This window comes from Lynx canadensis, chromosome B4 (genome assembly GCF_007474595.2).
Source record: "Lynx canadensis isolate LIC74 chromosome B4, mLynCan4.pri.v2, whole genome shotgun sequence".
Classification (NCBI taxonomy): domain Eukaryota; kingdom Metazoa; phylum Chordata; class Mammalia; order Carnivora; family Felidae; genus Lynx; species Lynx canadensis.
This window is the reverse complement of record NC_044309.1, coordinates 27,273,881-27,299,413: the sequence shown is the minus strand read 5'-3', so window position 1 is coordinate 27,299,413 and position 25,533 is coordinate 27,273,881. Positions and strand designations below refer to the sequence as shown.

Sequence of the window (25,533 nt, the reverse complement as noted above, 5' to 3'; positions counted from 1 at the left end):
CCACGTACATCCCAATTTTTCTAGCCACAAAATGTGCTACCACGTCTCCTCACACCTTCTCGGCATAGTCGCCATATGTTTACCGCACGTAAGACAACCGTGACCCTAAGAGCGTGCCTACGGCGCTTTGAGCCCGACATCACAAGCCAGATAGGACAAAGCAGTCTGCTCCTCCTCGAACGTGATTTACCGCACCACTGGGCTGAAAGCAAGTGGAGTCCAGGTGGGTCGGCTGCCTTCTGACATGTTACGCTGAACGACGCCCAGTGTGACGACACAGGATGTGAACAGCTGAGCGCTACACTTCTGTGCTCAGTCAGCCTCTGAGTGGGGCTGCTTCTGAATGGGGGGCCTCCTCTGAGCAAAAATATCTTCTTCTCCACCGAGAATGAGGAGAGCGGTCACTAATGGATGACACGGTAGGAAGGGCACGCTTTCAGCTGGTGACAGGCCAGGAGGCTGAGCATCCACTGAGCCTTGAGGTACACAGACAGTGGGCGCTGAGCAGCTCACCTCGGGCCAGGCACCGGGAGACACCTCCACAGACCGTGCGTGTACCCCCGAACCCCACTGATGAAGCTGAGGGCCTGGAGCCAGGGAACTGGGGCTAGAACTCTGGAGAACAATGGGCTCCTTCTTCAGATTGTGGAGCATGTAGGTCCAATAAAAATATGACGTGAGCCACATAACATTACTTAAAATTTTCTACAAGCTGTGTTAAGGCAAATGGAAGGAAACGGGTGAAATTGATTTTAATAATATACCCCATTTCACCAAATCTATCAAAAACACGATCATTTCAACAGGTAATCAACATAAGAATTGTTGAGAAATTTAAACTTTTCTATCTGCTAAGTCTCTGAATTCTGGCATGTATTTCACACGTACAGCACATCTCAGTTCGGATGAGCCACATTTCAAACGCTCAAGGACCCACATGTAATAAGGAGCTAGCAGGTCTAGAAGACAGACAGGTTACCGAGTAGTTAGAATCCTGGTTCTGGTGGGCAATATTTCAGGTGAAGACAATTCAGTAAGGCCCAACCCTTGTGGATATTTTGTGTATTAGCACCCTCGAGGGCTACTGCCCTTGACATCGTGCTGACATCCAGCCTTCCGACAGACGGCTCCATCACACCCTCCCTGGCTGGTCTCTCCTTGTTCCCTCCCGCACCGATACGGATGGAGTGTGCCACCAAAGCTGATAGAGCCAGCACGTTCTGAGCACTGCCAGTGCCTGGGATTACACTTCCGAATTGGAACACAATCCACCCAGAAGGGATGGACTGCTGTCACCTGAGTTAGTTTTGAGGTGCTGACTTCTTGGCCAGAGCCCCAAAAGACCACTAAAAAGATGTCAGCTGAAAGGACCGTCTTTCAACGGCGTGAAGATACTTTATGATACAGTAGGCGCTCCATCACAACACAGATCATTAAGTTCTAGAAGGGTGTGTGCATGTGTGTAGGTTGGCGGGGGCGGGAGGAGGTTACAGATACTCACACTATAGTTTTATTTTAAAATTCCAGAACAAAATCCGAATCTAAGTGGGCTGTGAATTCAGGAGCAGTGAAGTGGTTCCTGCACACTGGGCTGAGGGGGGCAGGGGAGGGGTGGGGGCGGAGACGATTCTTGCGCATAAAATGATAAAATGTATCAAAAGGAAAACAAAGTCCAAGAAGTCCATCTGTGAAAACGCAGTAAGGCTTTACTCTAACTTGTAAAACGACGAGTGGAAAAGTGAACATATCTCAGAGTTTGACTATCTCAGTCACATGATCCACATTCCTCTCCAGACGATTGATTTTGTGTAGGCCTGGTGACCATGCCATGAAGGACTGACGGAGGTTCACCCGAGCCCCTATGTGGGTATGAAACCGTCCTTCGGGGTGTCCTGCTATGCAATTGCTTAAGAATGCCACCGGTAGCTGTGTGGCATCATGAGTATCTCTCTGCCTTTAGATTTTGGGTCATTTCATTATTTATTAACAAATGCATCAGGTGGGGAGGAGAAAAAAAAATTCTACTTGTTAGTCACTATGGTTAAAAAAAAATAAGGTCATGGAAGAGGTGTTTTAGATAGCTAGCTAACACTAAAATTGGCACGATCTACATGTTTTCAGATACCTCTCCAACCTCATTCACATGCCAAGGGATCACGCTAAAAATTGAGGGGCACTTGACTGAACTAAAACTTCTGTGTTACAAAATACTGCCCAGAATATGTGCCCATGGACTGAGACATAGAAATCTTTATACCCTGGTGTTTTATTATAGCAGGATTTGTCTTATTTTATTTTTTAAAAATGTTTATTTATTTATTTTGAGAAAGAGAGAGAGAACATATGAGCAGAGAAGGGGCAGAGAGAGAGAGAGAGAGATAGTGGGGGGAGGGGAGATAGAGAATCCCAAGCAGGCTCCATGATGTCAGTGCAGAGCCTGATGTGGGGCTCGATCTCACGAACTATGAGATCACGACCTGAGCCGAAATCAAGAGTCGGACGCTTAACCCACTGAGCCACCCAGGAGCCCTGGATTTGTCTTATTTTAAAATTCTTACAATGCTCAGGATGAGACAGGACTGATAAAGAAACTCATTTTAACTCGTACTGAAAAGCAAGTGGGCATATTTGGGGAGGTGGGGGCGGGGGGACCAAGAGAGGAGGAGAAACCTAATAAATCCCAACAGCTTAAAACATGGGCCGTGTAACGCTTTTTCCGCCCTATGGCAACGGTTCCACATCCTAGTGTTCTCTTTCTCAGAAAAGACCAACTTTGTTAAGTCAGATGATCTGACAGAGCCCTGACAAATGGCTTGTTTCAGTAATGTATTTTGTATAAGGAACCAAGCAACACCATCTAACACTCCTAAGAATCATACTGCATTTGTGGGAAAATTTTTAAAGTGCCAAGTAGGCATTTCATGAAACAAAAATTCTGGATTTTTCTAGCTGAAAACAAGCGAGCTTGTCCACTGACTTTTAAATCCTTGGATTTCACCACAGGAAGCAGAGAAAGGGGGTGTTCAGGAAGACTAGAGGGCTGGGCTCCGGAGGTGGGCCTGGGACCCAGGGTCCCTGCTGTCCCGCACACAAGGGAACGGATTCGCCTCGCTGTAAAAAGGTGTGAATGATTCATGGTCTCTTCTGTCTGCGGTTTGCATGTGGGCCTTCTGACATGTACAACTCTTCTTCGAATCAGTTCTAGGATACATAATTGATAATTCCCCAGCCCTGAAGAAAACGCCAGAAACAGAGATCCCTGTTTGTGTCAGAGCTGAGGCTGAGACTGTGTTTGGGGAAAATCCACGTTGCCACCACTGGGAACCCGCCTTGTGGTTTGAACCAGAGCAGCTCTGAAGGTTTGAAGGGGACAGAAGGGAGAGGGCCCAGAGGCGTGCCAGGCCCTGCTGCCTAAGTTCTCTGTCCTGGGCTTTAGTGCATAAGACCATAGGGGACCTTATGGGACATGGCTGGTGGGTGAACTTTTTTTTTTTTAGTATTTAATTATTTGGAGAGAGAGAACGTGAAAAGGGGAAGGGTAGAGACAGAGGGAGACAGAGGATCCGAAGTGGCTCTGTGCTGACGGCAGAGAGTCCGACGTGGGCCTTGAACCCCACGAACTGTGAGATCATCATGTGAGCCGAAGTCGGACACTTAACCAACAGAGCCCCCCTGTTTAGGGTGTTGACACAGTGCAAACTGCTCCTTTTGTTTACTAAAGCTTTTTAAAGTTTCATAAATGGCCGGTAGCAAAAACATAAAATGAGGGTCAAAGGATTTTGGAAGGTACAATGTAAGACAGCATCCTGGGCTGCGTAGTTTACATAATCATATGATTAGGTTGGTACAAAGAGCATGTGGGGGGGTCTGGGGGGAGCGCTTGTTTTCGGGGAGGGTGCAGAGCACACACTGTCGCCTCCTACAAGATTCTTCGCGGTACAGCAGCACAGTTCGAGTACTTTACTGATTTACCTCTGCACGGTACGGGGCCCAAAATATGTCTGCATAGATACCTATATATAGCTGTTTGCATAAGGAATTTCCGTAAATATACAACCATTTACGATACACTACCGGATCTTGATTTTTAAGGAAAGCCTCCGGATAATTCTTTGGACAATGGAGAATCTTTCGGGGCAACAATGCACAGTATCAGCTTCACCAGCGCAGGACTGGCATCATCCACCAGCCTGGCGTGACACGCTCAGAGCACCACACTAATACTCTGTAACGCCTGCCTGCACACTGACTCCTCACCTGGGCACCAGAAATCCTGATGGACGGTCTTCTTCTCCCCGTGTGCCATTGGACGACCGTCTTCTTCCGGCGGGAGGGCGCCCTTGGAGACCACGAGCGGGAGCCCGGCCTTCCGAGCCAGGTCCCCGGCATTCAGAGACACCGGGCCTCCGGGCTGCATCCCGGGGTCCCTCTCGGCCTTCGGTTCCTCGGCCTCCTCCGTGGAGTCAGCGCTCCGGGAGGTCAGGAGCCTCATCCGGGACACGGAGCTCACCTCCTTCATCCTCATCAAGCGGCTGGGGTCTGCTCTCCTAGGGGGCGAAGCCAGTTTTTCTTGTAAACTTTCAATCACTTTGGAAGTGCTTCTGAGCCTCTTTTCTGAGCCTGGCATATTTGGGGTCCTTTCTATAAAATGGAACAGGGTGGACTTGAAGGGTGGTTTTGTCCCCATGTCCTTGGGATTGAAGGACCTGGACTCTTGGGGACTGTACTGAGGCTCGGGGCTGGGGGCCTTGCTGGGGACAGTCCCGTCCGCACCCGAGGGCTCAGCGGCCAGGGCAGCGCGACGGGCGCTGTCCCTTTCCCCTACAAAGAGAGGGCTTTGGGTCCAGCCGCACTTTCTCCTGCCGTAAAAGGCGTCAGGGGACGCTGCGGGGTCATCCAGCTGTGAACCGGACCCAGGCTCCTCCCTGGGGGCCTCGGGCCCGCGGCCACCTCCGTCAGGCTCGGGGTGCTGGTCCTGTCCCGTTCTCCTGGTGCCTGGCAGCAGGGACTCCACGGCCACCTCGATGCCCAGGATCCTCGCAGCCCTTGCTTGAAGGGACTCATTTGGGGGGATTTCTATCGCACTGGCTTCACCTGAAGACGCATCTGACTTCCCGGCGCTCTGCTCCTGTGCCCGCGTCAGTCCCACAGACCTCAAGTCCGGCGCCGAGAGCCCTCGGGGTTTGCTGGCGAGAGCGAGCGGGACCGGCAGGCTCCTCCCCTCCTCGCCACCGGCCTTCCGAGGGGTCGCTGGGCTCAGCTCGGCAGAAATGGGAACACGGGGCAGTGCCTGGCTTCCCGGGGGCTGCCTCAGCGAGGCTGGATCCGACGAGGGCACTGGTTTTGTGTCACCTGACCTGGAGGAAGCCGCTCTCTTCACAGGACCTGGGCTGACGGCTGGCTCGGTGTTCAGGGCGCGCTCCACCTCCTGGTTTCCCTCGTCGGCGATCAGGCCTCCGTGTGCCGCCACCGCCGCCCCCCGGCCTCCTTCCACCTCCGTGGGGCCCGGGCACTGAGCACGGGTGCCAGGCCAGCCAGGCTTCTGCCCCTCACTCCAGCTTTCGGACTTACTCTTGGCTCTTCCCGGCCTGGCCCCGGGCTCCTCAACCTTCCACGCCTGGCCGTCTCCCCCACAGCCCCAGTGCTTGCCCGTGGCCTCAGCACGGCCTTCGGGCTGCCACTCTGTGTCACTGTCCTCGCTGCTGCTGTCGCCGTCGCTGCCGCTAGGACTGCTCTCTTCCTCTTCCTGAAGCTCCTTGTTAAAACTCTCTAGCTGGCTAATCAAATCCCAGGGACGGCGGCTGACTGGCTTCAGGAGAAACTGACCAAACAGCTGTTTGCTGTTGCACGGGCCGGTGGTCTCCCCCTTCACCACGTCGCCCCTGGGCACGGGGCTGGCTCTGCGGCCACGGCCCTCGGCGCAGGCCTGACTGGGCCCGGCTTTTGAAACAGGTGCCTGGCTTACGCAGGAGGAAGTCCTTGAGAAAGCACTGTTGCTGGAGGGGCTGAGGGACATTTGGCCTTTCGGGTGATGAGCACTTGGCCTCTGGTTTCGGTCGCCGGGAGCTAACGCCGTGGGCGCGTGAGCCTCAGAGACGAGAGGGTCTGAGTATTTTGGAGTCAGCACTGCTTTTGGTGAGCCTCCCGGCTTCTGACCGGGGAGGGGCAGCGCGCTTCTGGCCTCCTCTGCAAAAGTGGTTTGGGTTTGCTGATCTCTGTACTGGTGCCCTGGCCACGAGCCAGAATACTTGAGCTCTCTGTGTTGCGCAGGGTGAATGAATCTGAGGTCATTTGTTTGTTTGCCTTCTTCTGGTTCCCCCAGATCTTGTTTCTGGAACTCTGTTCTCCCCACCATGCTTCCTGTGAGTGCCTGCAGCTCCAGGTCGGTGGAAGACATGCTCAGCAGACTTTGTTCCTGCAAAGCTGCGCTCTTATCAAGCCCATTCCTTTTATCAGTGCCCTGTTTTAAGTCATTGTTGTTCGTATCCATATCCGGCAGATGTGATTCTGATTTAACTGGGATGGAAACCAAACAAAATACTGTCTCGTTCATTTTCTTCTTTGAACTTTTCTTGGTCCGAATCCCAGTTTCGAACTTCTTGAGCTTGGTTCGAGTTTCACAGGTACTCTCGCCCTGTGGGCTTGGGGGGGAGACGAGGCCTTCCGTGTGCCCGCCCCGGCCGCCGTCCAGGGCAGGCCACTGTCCCCCCACGGCACCGTGGGCCCTTTGGTCAGGAGCGCCATTTTCCGCATCCCTGGGGAGCTGGTCCCACAGCCACCAGGGACTGGGTTCAGCAGCGGCCGGGCCGCTCACACCCCCCGGCGAGGTTCTCACCCTCTGTGGGCTCAAAACGGCACCATCGTGTTGACCGTTTCCGTGAGCGGGGGCCGGGGCAGTGCTGGGACTAGAGTTGTAGGACTTCTCGTTGGCTGTTGTTTCTTGACAGAAACCCCGGGGGCGGGCCAGTTTAAAATGCCGTATCCGTGGGTCGTCAAAGGGAATATACAGAACGGAGCCGTCGTACGCGGTGGTCGGCCGGGGCTGCTGAGGGACCCCGCGAGGAGAGTGTGGGCTTACACCATACTCATTCCCGGTGCCAGGGGGACCGGCCGGCTCCAACGGATGCTGCTGCTGACGGGGACCACACACGGGCCCAGGCACTGTGTCCTCCACGTAGGGGTTTGCGATGTGCTGGGGCGGCGACCTGTACGATGGCGGAGGCACGTACACGGGAGGCTCCAAACTAGAGTCGGGCGCGCACAGCTCCAGCCGGGGCTCGCTGGATTTGGTCAAGTAGGAGACGCACAAGTCCGCCTGCTGACTGTCCAGAGAGTCACTGGCCTCCACGCCCGCCCTGGAGTGTTGGTGGGAGTCGTAAGGTGGAGGCTTGAGGGGTCTCCCAAACTTAGGCCGGGGGAAAGGGACCGAGGAACCCCCCTTCTCGGGGTTCCTTTTGGATTCCAAATTTGGCGCACAATTTGGGGGATAAAATGGCATTTTAGGAACACCTGGAAAATGTCCGTCATTTAATGGAATGGGAATTTCCATGCAACTCAGGCCCTCGGGGGAAAGAACCCTGGGCAATGACTGGGATTTCCCTTTGCTTTGGGAATTCAGCACATGTTCTCCTTGCACGAATGGGTACAGATCTTGAAACAGTCTCTCCCCATCACCATCAGACATTTGCCTCCCTAATTTCCTTGGCTGGTTCCAGCTCTCCAGGCTTATATTCTGCCACTTGGCAGGTCCTGCCATTCTCAGCTCTTCTTCCCAAACTGCCTTCTTCATCACGTTCTCTGTCCTTCCTCCAACTTCCCATGGGCCCTCCCTCATGTGAACGGGCAGACTGTGGGCTTGGGCCATCCCTCTGACCTCTGGGTCTTCTCGGGCCCTTGGCCCCAGCAAGCCACCGACCTCCTGTCCTTTTCTTCTCCAGTAGGCGTGGTCGCGAGCGGTCTGGGGCTGAGAGGACCACCTCAGCACGGGCTGATGATAAAACCTACAAAACAGAGAGGCGTGGAAGTTATACCAGGGGAAGAACCACACGGAAGAAATGTGGATGTGTCTGCTTCTGAGTCAAACTCAGGTCAGTACTTCTGAAAAGTGTATTCCTAACCAGAGTACTTACTGACTTTAAAGAAAACACGTCCCAACTAATTATGGTTGGAAGGCAGCCACGTGTTTTGCCACCGAGGGCCTAGGAGTCTTAGCAGCAGGCTTCCCACAAGAGCATCAGGCCACTGGTGGTACTTGACAGATGTCAAGGCCCTTACAAGTTTGAAATGCCCAAGGGAGCAAGGGTAAACTCGCAAGTAGTATTTCTCAAGTGTGGTCATGGGCCACTGGGAGTCCACACCCCACGGAGGCCAGACCACTGAGTTCTCTCAGGAGTCGGTCTGGGAACCTGCTTCTCACAGCCCCACCCTAGAGTGGTGGTTCGTCAGCATGAGCAGGACTCATGAGAGGGCTGCTAAGGACACAGACTGCTGTGTCCTATCCCCAGTTTCTGCTTCAGCAGCTTCGGGGGGGGGGGGGGGGCGGGGAACTCTACAATTTGCATTTCTTTTTTTTTAAAGTTTTGATTTTTTTTTTTTTTTTTTTTTGGTTGGGGACACAGAGAGAGTGGAGGGGAGAGAGAATCCCAAGCAGGCTCCATGCTGTCAGTGCTGAGCTCAACGTGGGGCTCGATCCCACAAACCGTGAGATCATGACCCGAGCCAAAATCAAGAGCTGGACGCTTAACTGACTGAGCCACTCAGGTGCCCCTCCCCAATGTGCATTTCTAACATGTGCCCAAGCGATGGGGCCCCAGCACCCCACTGTGAGAACCATCACTGCTAGTTGTTGGGAACCATGACTTCACAAGTCCCGAGGCCCAGACAGTGTCCCAGCTCCACTGCGTCAGAATTGTGGAGGCAGGAGGGACACCCAGCATCGGCATGTTTCTAGGCGCCCCTGATATTCCCAGTGTGCAGCTGAGATGGAACCAGGACTGCAGCCGGGTTCCCACACTTCCCTGATGGCAAGAATCACCCAGTGGGCTCAGTAAATACACACGCGACCACGTCACTCCTGTCAAAGTTCAGATTCAGTAGGTCTGGATTAGAGTCCAGGTGCCCACATTTTTGTAATGAGCCCTCCAGGCGAGTCTTAACTTAGGCGATGTGGGAATACGGCTCGGGCCGACTCTGACCAGAAGAAGGGGGGCTCTGTCCATGTGGCAGAACCCCCTGCCAGGTGGGACAGGGTGTGGCAAACGCCAGCCTACTTCTAGGTCGCCCCCCATCACCAGGCTGCACAGCAGAAATGTCCTTGAGAGCCTTTGCGAAATGCTAATGCCTAAGGCCCACCCCCCCCCCCAAATATCTTGATCTAATCAGACCAGCCAGCAGCCACCAGTATATTTCAAAATCTCCTCAAGCGATTCTAGTAGCATCAGCCAGAGTTTGGAATCACTGCTCTAATGCAGCTGGAGAAAACAAAACCCGAACAACTGTTACACTGTCTACGACAGTCAGCTCTGTGTACAAGTGACCAGAGACCAGGACCCTAACACAGAAAAACCATCAACTGGAAGGAAGCTTTGGCACACTCCCCTACCCTGATTAACCATGGGCTACACGGACAATGTTCCAGCTCCAAAACTGCTATTCGTTTTGTAAATTATAAAAGTAATATGTAGCTGTTGTTGAAAATTCAGAAAAATAGAGGAAAGAACAAAAAACAAAACCGCCATGGAATCTTTCCCCCCAGAGATAGTTATCTTGATATATATCTTCCAGTCTTTGTGTGGGTGAAGATGTGGGTTCTCAAGTAGTCTTGGTTCTCTACGAGGGATCTGGTTTTCTGCGAACGTTTCCCTGCACTCACAGCGCAAACAGCAGCTGTCACTTGCGTGGCGGTTACTCTGTGCTCAGCCCATGCTTAGTGCTTTCAGTACATTTGCGCACCCGCACCCCTCGGGAGATAGGAACTGATGTCATTCCCATTGACAGAGGAGGAAACTGAGGTACAGAAGTAATGTAACATTAACATGCACTTGGGCGCTTACGCTGTAAGTTCTGGCCCTGTGTGACGAATTATTTCCTTTAAATTTTATAACCACTGTTCTCTCTCCCTTTTACAGATAAGGAAACCGAGGCACAGAGAGCTTTTGACAGCTCTCTCAAGTGGTACAGCTTGTAAGTAACAGGGAAAGATTCAAACCCAGGAAGTGTGACCCTCCATGAAGCCCATTCAGTTAGCCACTCCGTTTTACTTCTCCTAATGTAATGAAAAATTCCTCAAGTGCATAATTTTAACAGTTGAAGAGTATTGTGTCATATGCACATGACTCACTTAACCACTGCTGGGCATCTACGTAGATTATATTCTAAATGCTTTGAGAAACACTGTCATTCACAAACACTGAGCGTGTCTCAGGTTACGTAGAATAAATCCTTAGAAAAGGAATTAGTGGGTTGGGGGCATTATGTTGTCTATATCGTCAGATCTGCCCTCGGTTCCAATTTACTCTCCCACCTGCAGTGCAGGGCACCAGTCTTGCTGATTTTTTCCATCTCTGGTTTTTCCAGTCAATTTGTTTCCTTATTATAGAAGTGCAAGTAACTCCTGATTGGTTTTAATTTGCATTTCCTTGATTACTTGTGAGGTTACCTTTTTTTTTTTTTTTTTCCATGTGCTTAGGTGTCATTTGTGGTTCCAAACGACTTCTACAACACAGCCCACTTTGCAGCCGACAGGTGGTAGAGAGAGGACGGTGTGAACAGGGAGGAGTCCGGGCGACAGCAGGGGAAGGCCTTGGAGGGGACAACGGTGGGGACTGGCTGAAGGGGGACCACTCCCAACACACAGGAGGAGGCTGCCGCTCTGCGGGAGCCAGGATGGTAAATACGGATGGTAAATGCATAGTAAACATCCATCATTACGATCACGGGCATACCTCGCTTTATCGTGCTTCACAGATACTACGTTTTTTGTTTTTTTTTTTTTTTTTTTTTTACAAATTGAGCATTCAAGCCTTGAGTGGAGGAAGTCCCTGCAGATGGGCTGGAAACAACAGGAGAACTGGAATTACAAGCGGAGCCTGAAGATGGGGCTGAATTGCTGCCACCTTGTGATCAAAGCTCAATGGATGAGAAGTTGCTTCCTATGGATGAGTAGAGAAAGTGGTTTCCTGAGATGGGGTCTACTCCTGGTGAAGACTGTTGAAATGACAGCAAAGCATGGAGAATATGCCATAAATTCAGCTGATAAGGCAGAGGCAGGGTCTGGGCGGATTCAGTCCAATAGTGAAAGAAGTTCCACGGTGGGTCGAGTGCTATCAAACAGTATCGCATCTTACAGACCAATTGCGAAAGAAAGAGTCAATAATGTGGCAAACTTCACTGTTGTCTTATTTCTAGAAACTACAGCCACCCCTGCCTTCAGCAGCCAGCGCCCTGATCAGTCAGCAGCCATCAACCTCGAGGCAAGACCCTCCACCAGCAAAAGGACGATTCACTGAAAGCTCAGATGATGGTCAGCATTTTCAGCAATATTTTAATGCTTTATTTTATTTTCTTTAAGTAATCTCTACACCCAACATGAGGCTCGAGCTCACAACCCTGAGATAAAAAGTTACATGTTCTGGGGGTGCCTGGGTGGCTCAGTCGGTTGGACGTCTGACTTTGGCTCAGGTCATGATCTCGTGGTTCATGAGTTCGAGCCCCATGTTGGGATCTGTGCTGACAGCTCAGAACCTGGAGCCCGCTTCGGATTCTGTGTCTCCATATATCTCTGCCCCTCCTCCCTTGCACTCTTTCTCTCTCTCTCAGAAATAAACATTAAAAAAAAATTTTTTTAAGTTGTATGTTCTACTGACAGAGCCAGCCAGACACCCCAACTCAGCAATATGTTTTTTTGCTTTTTTTTTATTGTGGAGAGAGAGCATGAGTGGGGTAGAGGGGGAAAGAGAGAGAATCTTAAGTGGATTCCATGCTCAGCACAGAGCCTGACACGGGGCTCAGTCCCACGACCCTGGGAACTTGACCTGAGCCCAAATCAAAACTTGGACGCTCAACTGACTGATCCACCCAGGCGCCCCTAGTAATATTTTAAATTAAGGTATATACTCTGCTTTTTCAAATGTAACACTGTTGCACACTTAATAGACTATAGTATGGTGTACACGTTGCTTTAATATGCATCAGAAAACCAAAAACTCCATAACCCAACCCAAAATATCTCCAAGGCATGCCATCATTATTAATAGTAGTAGCAGTAGTGTCTTGGAATTACTTCCTTGCCTTAGTAAGTGAGGGTCGCCCTTCAAGTCCTGCCCCCACTCCCACTCCCAGATAACGTTTTAAGCAGCCACTGAATGAAAGGGTTGAAAAAGTAGAAAAGATTTCAGATCAATTTGAGGTAAAGCGTTTGCCACTGCGCAGCCTAAGTGCTTCTGCCTTTACTTCTTACACTTAGTGACAGCTGTGTTAACCCTGGGCGTGGCTGAAGGTCAACGTCTTCTCGGCTTTCGTCGTTATCAAAATCACGTTTTGAGCACTCAGGCTTTGAATGCGTAACAGAACACCTCTCGGGTCGGGTTCCATAAGGATGGTTCCCGTGGAAGCCACCACCCTCAGCCCTGCGTGCACATCTCCTGTCCCCACCCTGGTGAGCCAAGGAACCCCCCTCCTGAACCCCAGAGGCCACGGGCCCTTCCCTTACGAACTCCTCCATGACCGCCCGTCCATCACAGATGTGCCGAGAAACGCTGGGGGATGAACCGCTTCTGGCGTGACAGTTGTCACAGCCCCGATTAAGAGAGAGTAAAACGAATAATTGACGTGTGTGGCTAATGCCTTGCTTCAGAATCCCCTCTCCTGCCTTGATTCCTCAGCTGACGGGGAGTGGATACCACATGGCTTTAATGGCTTTAATCAGCACCACACACACATGATACTTACAGTCCCATAAACATGTTGCCGGGACACCGACTTTAGGGGAAAAATCCACAGTGTTGCTTTTGCCCATTTTCCCAATGGAAATTCTGGTTTCTCAGTAAACATGTGGCGTGCTTAAGTGCCAAGAGGTAGCTGGACTCCCGAGGTGCTATTTGTCTATGTAAGTGCCATGAGCACCATCAGAAGACAAATAAAAAACGACATAAATAGGGCAAGAATATAATCAGACCCTAACTACCTACACAAGTAATGCAGTCTGTTTTCTTCCCTGCCCACCTAAAAAGGTTACACTCTATAACCTTTGTCAAATCTGCCCTGACTAACCCAAATGGCTAAGCATTCTGGATTAACCTTGCTCCCTTTGTACAATACACCAAAATCCCAATTTAAGGTAAACACAGGTCATCTGGGAAATCTTTTATAATCTGTTTTTTTAATTGCTTATTTTTTGGGGGGGTGGGGTGGGGGTGGGGCGGAGAGACAGAGGGAGACACAGAATCCGAAGTAGGCTCCAGGCTCGGAGCGGTCAGCACAGAGCCCGATGCGGGGCTCAAACTCACAGACCGCAAGATCATGACCTGAGCTGAAGTTGGATGCTTAACAGACGGAGCCACCCAGGTGCCCCTTAAATAATCTATTTTAAAATTAAGCCATAGGATATAGTGCTAAAGACCTTATTTAACAAACATCTATTCTGTACCCAGTATAAGCCTGAGTCTGACAGGCGTGAGTGGACCCCACATGGTGGCAGTTTTGTAAATTTCTCCCTCGGACAAGTTATCAGCCTGGATATCTACTGGCTACCATGCATGATGTCCATTCCTGGCTCAATTGTGTCCTCCCTCACATGGCTTCAAGGCCAAGAATATGTTTTCTAATACCTTTGAGGAAATAAGATGAGATCAAATTTGTCTTTTTAAAAAAATGAGACCTAATAATTTACATCTTAAAAAAGTTAACAATGGACGTTTTACAAAAACATGCTGAACACATTAATACAGGGTGGGAAAAAGATAAGAAAAACAAAGAGGAATGTGAGAGCTCAAATAAATTGTGTGGACAAGTTCAACGAGACAAGCAGGGTCTTTATACAGAGCCCCTGGGAAAACAGGACCGAGGTGAGACAGAAGTCACACTTGCTAACAGCTCCATGCCTTATCACAGAAAAGAGACATGATAGCAACGAAACAACTGATAAGAAACTGCTTGGGACATATCTGAAATGTGAACATGTGAAAAACAACATGTCTAAAGGAAAACAGGCAAACCCATTCACTGAAGTAATAAAAGCTAATGATGAAAAACCTCCGGAGACATTTCTATTAGTGCTCTCAGGACTCCTTTTCAACCACAACAGAAAATACTGTCCTTCTTTTAAAAAAAGTAAAAGCCTACGTAGATTGGCAATATTTGACATGACTTTTTGTAAGTTTATTTATTCATTTTGAGAGAGAGAGAGAGAGAGAGAGCGAGCATGCACACAAGTTGGGGAGGGGCAGAGAGAGAGCAAGAAAGAGAATCCCAAGCAGGCTCCAGGCTGCCAGCACAGTGCCCGACGCGGCGCTCGAACTCACAGACCGTGAGATCGTGACCTGAGCCAAAATCAAGAGTTGGACGCTTAAGCAACCGAACCACCAGGTCGCCCCTCTGACATGACTTTCAACCATGGTTTCACACGTTCCAGGATAACCTTCTGACCCCACGGTCCTCAGCTGCACCAACTTGTTACCATCCAGGCACACTACAGCCTAGCTCTGTGTCGATACGGGAGGGCGTGGGAGAGATGCCCTCCCTCCTCCGTGAACAAAATCCCGAACCTGGTTCCCTGTGAGCAGCCCCAAAGTCTAGCCAACTGGGCTTCCCTCGGAGGCCTGCATGGAGGGTGGGAGGTTCCACCCAAGTGGTCTCCTGGTCCAGTGATTTCTTCCAGTTAGCAAGCCCGCCCGCTGGCCTAGCAGATGCCAGTATGGCCGACCGCCTTCCCACACCAGTGGGCATGTCCTGGACCAGGGGACAGCTGTGCCAATTCTGTTCCTTCAAAAGCCATGCCCTAGTCCAGATGCACAGTCTGAGCATAAAGGTGGAACGGGTCATTTAAGGAGCCTCATACTCCTCAAGGGAGAAGCTCTTCTCTTTGGAGATTGGCAGAGGCGTTGGGGCATCTCTTCAGAGTGACTCATATTCACCAGCCCCGTGTGAGATGTTTGCCATGTTTCCGTGAGAGGGTCAGCCATCTGCTGCTACAGAATTTGCTCTTAATGCTCTCTGGGCCCGGAAGCCTGCAATTTTATTTTTCAGTGTGCCTTGGTATATTCGATACACTATACTGGGTAAGTAACCCTCTGACACAGGGTAATAAAAAGGTAATTTTGGAAAGGGGAAATAGGAGTCAGGAGAAGATTAAGCCTAACCTACGAAGGTTACCGTAAAGATCAGTCAGGAAAGACGAGGCTGTTCTGGAAACACTATGGATGCATATCACTATTTAGCAAAAATTCAGTCTCAGCAAGAATGGTAGGCTGCATTTACTGCTGGTTCCTAATCACCTTCTGATGAATGTCTGAGCTTCCGGAAGACAGGGCTTAGGCAGAGCAGAGGGGAAAGAGATGGGGCCTGCAGTCAGGCCGGAGGGAGCCCAGTGTACCTGTGCCTGCCCCCCAGGGAGGGCTACTCGGAGTCGACAGGGCTGACGGGAGCGTCGGTGGCTTTGGACTTCTCAGTACGCCAATGGGGAGAGTGAGGCAAGCCGCCAGGGAGCGTGAGCCCCCGGCCCGGGCGCGGGCTTTCCAATCAGAGCCTTCGGCAAGATACTTCGCTTGGCTTTTGCCTCTCATTCTTCATTTATACTCAAGGGACGGGAGTAGTTCCTTCCTTTTTGGGTTTGTTGGGAGGGCTTAATGAGATAATGCATTTAAACTGTTTAGCAGAGTGCCTGACACACAATAAGACCTTGGTTTTTTTTTTTTAAACAATCACTACTATTATTAACCCAATTAAAATAAATTCTCAGCAGAGTAGATAATTTTGAAATTCTTTTCCTCACATCAAGGAAGGAGGTAAGGGGCACAAAGGAAAGAGAGAAAGAACTGAGTGTTTGTCTTATGTGATGATTATTTTCGGCCCGTATTGTCTTTTTTGAAGTTGTAATCAATGGGCCTTCACAATAACAGGAAATAATGATATAGCTGACTGTCATAACAAGACTCTGCCCCTCCGGTGATGGCTGGTCTCTAAGGAAGAAGCTACACCCGTTTCCACAATGATGATGTCGAACAAAACCAATATTTAGTTTATTACAACAAAGCAGGAAGAGCAAGCTCTGATCCCTTTTTTTGCACATAACTCCAATAGGTGAAGCAGACTGTCTCAGTATTTTCCTATTTTCTCTTTAACAGGGATATTCTTTCACCAAGGTAAAATGTCTTCACTGGCGCAATCCACACACTGCCGCCATCGACAATGAAATGAAACAAACCACTCCGAGTTCCTCACTTCCCTTTCACGAGTCTGTCGGCACCCCCACGCTCACGTGGCGGTCTATGGAGCACTCACTCTGTGCCTCAGAAGCGAAGCTTACGACAGTGAAGAGTGAGGGAGGCAGCCACCAAGGAAGGTAAACCGGAGCCAGAAGGAGCTAGGAGGAAGCAGTCGGCTCTCTGTGCAGACAGATAAGGACACTGATCCCACAGTCATGTACATCAAGTACTTGTCAGTACCTCAGCTAGACTCTGGTCTAAGGCTCTTTGTTCTTCGTCAAGAACTCAGAGGCATCATCATCTCTGAAACAAAGTGAACCAGAACTGAAGACCCAACTTCAGTGCTTTCTTGGACCCAGGTTTCACAACCTCACCATCCAGTGCCTCTCACTTGGAAATGTCCTGGCTTCCTTACGAACCCGGTTCTCCACCTGACGAAGAAACGCAACTCACAATTCTCTCGATGGAGGCCCAGCTACCAAGACAGATGAAGTTCTAGACTGTGCTTCTGGAGTCTTCCCATTTCTTCTAGAGGCACCTCCTCATCCTCGTCTCTGTTCTTCCACAAGTCTCCTCTCCTGCTTTTCATTGGGAAGAACTGCAGACGGGAAAGCACCCTGAGAGTGTCTGCAGGAGAGGGGGCCGGCTCCAGGCACTTCCGAAAGGTTGCACTGCCTAACAACAAGAACAAAGCACCCCAGAAGAAGGGTTTGTTCTTGAAAAGACCATGGGAAAAACCAGGGGTCTGCCTCTTCACGTGTGTTCATGAGCTCACCAGCTCAAACGGCTGGCACTTTTCTCTGTGAAGAGGTCAAAACAACAACACCTAATAATTAGGATGCGAAGCAAGCAGCTAAAAGACAAATAACGTTTGTGGAAATGTAATTTCATAAAGACAAAGAGAGATATAGAAACAGACGTTAAACTTGAAGCATTCCTTCTTGGGAAACCATTATAAGCAGGATATGATTGGACAGCAGCTTAGAAAGCCTCTGAAAAGTGACTGTTTGCCATACCCAGGAGCACCATCTAGAACGGACGTTTGCTAATCAAATATAAACCTCCCGAGATGAGGCCCCCGACCGCCACATCAGAGGCTCTTCTAGATTGCTATGTCTCTACACGGTTATGACTGCTGCTGATGACAAGAGAGAATTACAAGTTATTCTCAGGGTTAACTGACAAACATCTTTATCAGAATTCCTGGGGCTGAGCAGAGAAGAACCTATTATGGTATGACTTTCAGATCCAAACTTCTGCTACGTTAAGTTATTTTACAGCTTCCTCTGATTATAGTCTCTCAGAGGAAACACAGTAAGGAAACCGTGAATGCCTGATAACAGTTTTTTACATATTTTAAAGGTAGCTAAGTATTATTCAATTATGGCTACTTACATTTTAAGCACGCAGTTTCCTCCACGTATAGATAACGGCTAGCCTTTCTCCCGTGCCCACTTCCTCTATTCTCTCCTTAATCTTCGCAGGTGCGGGCGTGCGTGCGCGTGTCTGTGCCCGGGTGTGCGCACGCGTGTGCGTGTGTTGGCAAGCGAGGCTTGGAACACAGTAGGTGCACAAATAGCTAAAGTGCGTGCAAACTGACGAACTAGAGAATACTTCTCTTTATGGTCTCTGAACACGGATGTAAACGTAAGCTTTCAGAAGCATCCTTTCCATATTGCCAGAGGGAGGACAGAGATGCCACGTAGGACGCGCTCGAGAAGTATCTGTCATTGGTTAGATGGCAAAAATTAGGATACAAGAAAAATCTGGCACCAAGTCATTTGATAAGTGGAATGCTGACTGTCTGTGCAGTTTTAGGACATTCCTGGTTTTCCAGCTATGAACCTATCAGTTCTGCAGGGACACCTGACGCTGCCTGTGAGGTTCTTCCTGTACCACGGGAGTGACGTCCGTGCAAAGCCTGCGGCATCTCCACCGTCACAATCTGCCAACTGAGACCACTCAGGAGTGGTTTAGCATTAGGGGAAGGTCTCTGGAGTACCCGACTTAAGGGGGAAATGCCAAATCTCTAGAGTTACTAAATGAATGGCCTGTGAAGAGAGAACAGGTTTGGGGTACACGGTCAGCACTCACCTCCCTCATCCGTAGCCCCTTCATCGAGGGCAGGTAAAGGTCAGACATCCACATCTGGTTACCCCCTCCTCCCCGTCCACCCTGCCTTCCCCTAATCAGCCCCTGCTCCCTGTCCCCATGGATGGGACAGGGCTGAGATGTGCCAACCAAGGCCAAATACTGATTCCTTGTCTCAAAAACGTAAGAGACATGGGTGGCAGTCACCAGGGCCGTCTGGAGCTAAACCGTCACATAGAGGCAAGAGCGGAACAAAAGTCACTGTGAGCCAGTTACCGGAAAGCAGGGACCGTCAGTGAAGGGAAGAGTCCGGTCTGCAAAGGAGGGAGCAGAAGCGCGGGGAGATGCAGAGACAGGAGACAAGGTGGGACCCAGCGTGAAAGCGCCCCCCAGGGGAACAACTCACAACCCTGAGAGAAGTCACCTGACTACCAGCCTTGGCTCCTAGTTTTCTCGATCCCACCTCGGCGAGGCCCAGCCAGGCTCCATTTCCTCCCTGCAGTGGGCCCCGAGCCGCCCCAGTACGGCCTCACGAAAACTTGCCCCGTCTCACTCAAGTGGGCTAGATTGTAGATTCTTGCACCCACAGAATCTACAAAGGAGGGGAATTTTACCACCGAGGCCGTTCGGCCTAGTGGGAGTTTGGCCGAGTCTGTGACTCGCGTTTCCTTCTCCCTCCCTCCCTGTTCATCCCCCAGGAGTTGGCATGTGGACAAAGCCGTCAAAACTGCTACCTCAGCTGCCCGGCGCGGAAAGCCAGTGCCCCTCCCTGTCACAGTGGAACCTTCCTCCCCACCCCCAGCCTCACACAGGTCCTCCCGCTGGAAAAACCTCCTCCGTTTCCCATCCCGCTTTATCCCAATGTTCCGAAATGCTCAGCACTTCCACAACTGCCTTGGCGTGGAAAGCACTAGGTTTCATCCAATTTATCCAAAGAAGTTTTTCTGAGTGTTTTAATAAGTGCAAAATTCCTTAATAGGCTTTAGCAAAACCAGAGGTGAATCAGAAATGAGGTCAGCTTTCAGGAAGCTGGTGGCAACCCTGGAGGAGCACCGGGGAGCCAGTCATTCCGACTGGGAGAGCTGAAGAAGCCACCAAACTGATGGGTGGGGCTTCCAAGGGGAGTGGGAGGAGGGCCCCGGGTGCTTCTAGGCAGGGCTTAGTGCTGGGGAACACACGGTGGCCCCGCGCGCTTGGCACCCTGAAAGCACGAGAAGGCACAGGGCAGGCAGGTCAGGCATGGAGAAGGAGGCCTGCAGGGCCATACGGAGATGGGGGGTGACGCTGCAGGCGAAGGGGGTCAAGGACCCAGTGCAACACCCTGCACGTAGCTTTGGAAGGGAGCTCTCTCCTCACTAATTCGGATACGTGTGTACCAGCAGGAAGTGACTCTTGGGCCCGTCTGCACCACCTGAGTACAAGAGCTTCTCAGCAAGCCAGCGGCTCCTTCAGCTCCCCACATGACACAACTGTCATGCTCTGCCCGTGTCGGGATCTCCGTGTCACTTGTTGCGGTAACAGTGCAAGCTCCAAGCACAGCCTCTTCGGCCAAGTTGGGAAACATGCATCCTGCATGTTTGGAAATCTAGTCAAGGCTCCATATTTGTGGTTTTTCTTTTTTTCTTTTTTCTTCATGTTACTGGCTATAACCAGCCCTTACATAAGAAACTCTGTTGTAAGATGATGTTAATTCGCGAGGGAAAGGAAGAAGCGCGATCATGCTCCCAAGGCAGTCTTGATGTTTAAGCCACACCCCAGATGACAGACAATATCACAGAGAGAAGCCACGTTGTGCACACGTATCTGATCTAGGAGATTAGATTAGATTAGATTAGATTAGATTAGATTAGATACGACAGGATGCATTCCTTAGGCAGCTCCCCAGACAGGAAAGGGACACAGCTGTGCCCTAGGAGCCACCGCACATCCCCGCACATCCCCTCGTGCCCATAGAGAGGGCGGAGGACAAGGAAGTGAGAGAGGCCAGTCCGCCACAAGGCAGCTGTGAAAGGAGCTTGGAGAAATGCAGGCCCCTCTCAAGCAGGGACAGGCCCCACCTGGGGAGAGCTGATCCGGGCCCGACACCGCTACGGAGCAGCAGACGCTGGCCTGCCTGGCAGCCCGGAGCCTGGGGCCCAAGCCAGGCTTCCTTCCGAGTGGCCCTTACAGAGTCACCGAGGACCTCTGGGCTTCATGTCCTTTGGCTATAAAATATGACTCTGCTAACGTGCTCTCCTAACAGAATAAAACAAACCAGGCTTCTTTTGGCCCCCGTGGCCTTGGAAACCACTTTGACCACCGCCTTCTCTGGGAAGCCCACGAGGCCCTGAGGACTGGCCTGGGGTGGGGGGGATACTCTCTAAGGCAAACCTCAACCCTCCTAAGAGAGTGCAAGAGGGTACCCTCGTGATGCTTCCCAGCCACCCTGATGGCGTGGAGTTGGGGGCCCCACCTGCCCTTCCCGGGCCCCCCTGCCCCTCCAGACCTGGAGCCCAGCCCAGAAGAGTCGCCGTGTGGGACGGGCACGCAGCAGGACCACGGCTGCCCTGGTCGGCAGCCTGGAGGCTAGGATTTGGCAAAGCACCATTTGCTCATCCAGATTCAGAGTTCACAGGAGCCAAAGTATTGTTGGGTTTGCTTTTTCTTCAGTTTTCAGGCTTTAACGATTAGCACCTCTTTATTTCCTCTCAAGGCACTTTTTTTTTTCTCCTGAAAACGCATTCTCCTGCCTACCTTTCTGTTTGCTTTTCTGTTTGCCTCCTGTTTTCAGGTCTCTATAAGCTACTAAAGAAAGAAAACATCTTTTCACTTCAACCCAGGAAGGCTTGCAGCTGGTCTCGGAGGCTTTGGGCACTGGCATGGATTTCTGCGAACACGTATGCATATTCTGTTTTTACCCTACAAGGCAACCTTCAGTCTGACAGCTAAGATACATCTCAGAAGGTAATCAGCCCCCCTCAGAACTGGGGGGACATGGCCAGATCTGCCGAGAACACGGTCGTCTGTATGAAGACATCCCAGTGCTACACGAAGCCACTGAACTGAGCACTTTTCATGACAGAAAGAAAGACTGCCTACAGATCCGATTATGCCTACCTACCTAGGGGCTGGGCTGTGAGTGCCTGGGGTCCCCAAAAACCTGTTAGCACAAAGGGGCTAGAAAGTCCTGAGCAAGTTGTAGACGAGCGTGGGGGCCACATGGCCCACACAGCATTCTAGAGGGGATTTTACTGCCTCCCACTGTGGGACCCAACTCTGATCTCTGATCCAGCCCTCTGAGATTGAGGGAGCCCCCACACAGCCTCCAAGGGCCATTTGTAGGGATTCCACTGCCCCAGTCTTTACCTCGTTACAAGTTGAGGACTTCTGCCCCTCAACAGTGGAAGAAAGAACTGAATCCACGAGCACATATTAAACACACTGTGTATCCAGCAACCATAACAAACTCCGTAGGAAACACACAAGAAGGGGAGACAAGGTACAGCCTCAGGGCCCCGAAATCCAAGGTGGAAGGTACAGATATACTCAGCACAGAGCTAGAAGCAACAGAGGGCAGGACAAAGTCCAGCACAAGTTTGTGTAGTGGTAATTACACTAATTCTCTAATTCTCAGCCAACTCATCCGAAAGCAGCCTCTTCCAAAATCCAGGGCGGGCGTGTTTTTCAGGGAACGTGGCCAAAAAGAGACTTAGGCCCAAGACAGTAGTGGACACAAGTGTGAGTCTGAAGGGCAAGGTTAAATAAAAGCTGTTTTACGTCCCTTTCCATTGTGGGTGTCGTCCTGAACCTGGCCACTAACCCTTGCCCCTAGCCAGAGAAATGGTTCTGACGTGGCAACATAAGCCTGCTTTCGCTGCACCGCGCACGTGGAAGGCAATCACCTTGGCTTTTACTCGATAACGACGGGGCTGAACGCTCTAAATTTTAAGAATGAACCCTCTCCCTTCTTCACCTGAAAGCCGTCAACCCACATGGAAAATCCTTTCTGGGAAAAGGTGAGTTTTCACCATGGAAGCCTGCTTCTTTCCCTTTAGACCGAACTCACTCCCCTTTTAAGTTTGCTTGGCTTTTTGTTTGTTTGTTTCCCTTGAAGATAGGCCTCTGCTTCCACTGGTTGCTTTGGTCCCTTTCTTGCCGGTTACGCACAATTACATAACCTGCTCTACAGAGGCAGAACCCTCCTCCTCCAGTCTGAGCCTGGTCCTAACGCAGCCCTGGAGACAAACGCACTTTTATGAAGTGATGACAAGGGTCTCCTCTAGGTGGAAACCCTAGGTGCATGAGGTGGAAACTCCTCTAGGAGCATGAGGGCTACAGGGCTCCCCTCTCATGCGGCTCTGTGGCAAGCTGCCCAAATTCCCTCTTTTTTACCCCCCCGCTGGCCCCCCAGCCAACCCGCCCTCTTCTTTGTTGTAGGAAAACACCCACAGATTGCAGCTGTATTCAGATGGGATACCCACATTAGGGCCAGTGTGTGCAAGGGAAAGATGGGTTGGAAGCCAACGAAATTACACAAATGTACAAGAAGAAAGGTTTTCTTCTTCATACACGGAGGGGGACATACACCTATTCCAACTCTGTAATGTACGCAATATTGAAACATACTAATTACTAAGGAAGCCTGGTGCACTAGGAATGTGTGCCTGACAGAAACTAGCTTCTCCAGGGTTTTTAAACGATTCCTAGCGAAGGCAACGTGAGGAGATTCTAAGGGAAAACAGGGTGGGTATTAAAATGCCGTGGGTTTCCCATGACAGAATTCACCTGCTGACCACTGTTCATCGAAGGCCTCCCGTGGCCAGGCCCTGTGCTCAGTGCAGCGAACCCTGCACCCCCCCCCCCAACCCATGGAACGACGCGCCCCTCTCACCCTTCCCCACCTCTCTCTGAAGGATCGGTCTTGCACACCTGCCGCCAAGTCCCCGAGACAAAAGAAAACGGCGGGCTCTTGTGGGAGCTTACCCCGCCTCACGAGCTCTAGAAGCAGAAGCGCTCTGGGGCTCCCCGAGGGCTCTCCGTAGGTGGTGGCTGTCTTCCGAGGCGCTCACGTGGCCCTTCCCCGGGGACGGCTTACTGGGGGGGGGACCCGCGGGGCCATCCTCGCACCCATTCAGCAGGCCCTGGCCAGCTCGCGCGCGGGGCCTGGCGTGCCGGCGGCCCTCGCGGTCACCGTCGTGTGGCGCCGGGATGCCTCTTGACAGCTTGTATCCATGAGAAATCAGGAGGTCCTCTACGCTGTACATAATGCGCTGGCTTCATGGGAGCTCGGCCGCCAGGACCGTCGCGTTGGCAGGACCCACCCTGAAGGGACAACAGAGAGGGTTCGTGAGGGGTGCCCGACTCTCCCCGGAGCTGCGGCTGACACGTCCTCCTCCCCTCGCTCCCACCAAACTCGTCCCCAGTTGGGAACGAATGAAGGAATGGGGATCGCTCCCCCTAAAATTCTGTCCCGTCTAACTCACTGGGGATGGTGCACGTGGCACAGGCTCTGCAGGATGAGGAGGGAAACCTGGGGACCCCACCCTGTGCCGGCTGCCTCTTGCAGAAGAGTCTGGACTAGCGTTGAAGCAATGAAATGACTAACAGTGTCCACCATTCCCTTGCCCCGGGCATCCAAAAACAACGGGCACGAGCAGCGAAGGCAAAATAAATACAGATGCGGAAGCTGCAATTACCACGTTGAGTTTCTAAAATGAGAAACTGCCAGTGTCCGGCTTTACCTTATTATACTTGTCATCTTGCAGCCATACCTTTTGCTCTCAAAGGGCAGAGCCGGATCTCTCATCAGCACGGAGCTGTGATCCACCCTGGCGCTCTGGGGGCTCTGGGGGGCGGCCACACCGGGCTGCTGCGAGCAGAGCCCAGGTCTCTGGGCACATCGTGAGAGACCACGGGCCCGGCTGGCCAAGCCCGCACACCCAGCACGCTCCACAATCCCCAACTTCTCCCTTCCAATGTGAAATTGTTTTTAATTTTTTTTTATGTTTGTCTTTTTTTTTGAGAGAGAGAGAGAGAGAGAGAGCATGAGTGGGGAAGGGGCAGAGAGAAAGAGGGAGACACAGAATCCGAAGCAGGCTCCAGGCTCTGAGCCCGACGCGGGGCTCGAACTCACGGACGGCGAGATCACGACCTGAGCCCAAGTCGGGCACTTCACCGACTGAGCCACCCAGGCGCCCCTGTGACGTGAAAATTTTAAGACTCAGATTTCTCGCCAACAAATCCTGGGGCAGCTCTTCCATCTTGGAGCCACTGCCCAATCCCACCGTGGTAGATGAATTCTACTTGGGCAACTTCCCCAAGTCAACCGGCCCAGGGCAGCAGGACCACAGGGGAACAGAAGGAACCTACCTGTGAGCACAGGTGTAAAACAGGCGGGGCCGTGTTTGTTTTTACCCAGGGGAATCTTCTTTCCCGTGGCTTCCGGCTAGTGGGGAGCAGCCCTGCGGCCCCGGAGGTTGGGCCGCGGGCCAGGCCTGCAAGAGCTAGGCCAGAGCCGGCCCCACTTCTCTGGTGGACGGAAATGGCGCCGTGGCAGCCCCCGCGAACAATGGCCAGGAAATGCCTGCCGGCCTGTGTGCAGGTGAAAGGGAGACACATGTGCTTCCTGTCGGGGGAATTCTTACGGGGGCCCGTCCCACAATTTTGCTGACCGGGCGCATCCTCGCTCTTCACCACATGCTCCGTTACGGTGGCAGAAAAGTCCCGGCCATCAGCGCAGAGAGCATCGAACTCGGGAAGTCAATCACTTCCCACGAGGCCCCCACGTCTTATGGAAGGCTGACAGGCCCTGGCGGTTACTGTAGCAGAAGCCATTCCTGACGCTCCTGCTGCACGGCTCGCAGGGGTTGTACCACTTGGGCTGTTCACAGGAACGGAAGGACCAGAGAGGCGAGCATGTGTTCTTGGATTCCACTGCAAGTCACTGGACTACGGTCCACAGGGGAAAGTGATCCCATTACAAACACAGGGGGGGCTACGGGAACACAGAGGCAAGGCCACGAAGGCGGCTCCCTGTTCTGTG

The 25,533-nt window shown here is 51.6% G+C and overlaps 1 protein-coding gene across 4 annotated transcripts in view; it reads right to left on the bottom strand.

Annotated features, from left to right (window-relative positions):
* The window catches only part of JCAD (junctional cadherin 5 associated), a 41,712-nt gene that overhangs the window by 5,577 nt on the left and 10,602 nt on the right, over nucleotides 1-25,533 (bottom strand). For 3 of the 4 annotated variants that reach the window (XM_030321234.1, XM_030321233.1, XM_030321232.1), the window contains 2 exons: nucleotides 23,475-23,813; nucleotides 4,258-8,000 (listed from right to left, as the gene is read on the bottom strand). In XM_030321234.1, coding sequence (XP_030177094.1) covers nucleotides 4,258-8,000; nucleotides 23,475-23,755 — 4,024 coding nt within the window. In that variant the 5' untranslated portion in view covers nucleotides 23,756-23,813. Of the gene's footprint in view, nucleotides 1-4,257; nucleotides 8,001-23,392; nucleotides 23,445-23,474; nucleotides 23,814-25,533 lie in introns of those variants that run through there. The other variant, XM_030321235.1, reaches the window with a different exon arrangement.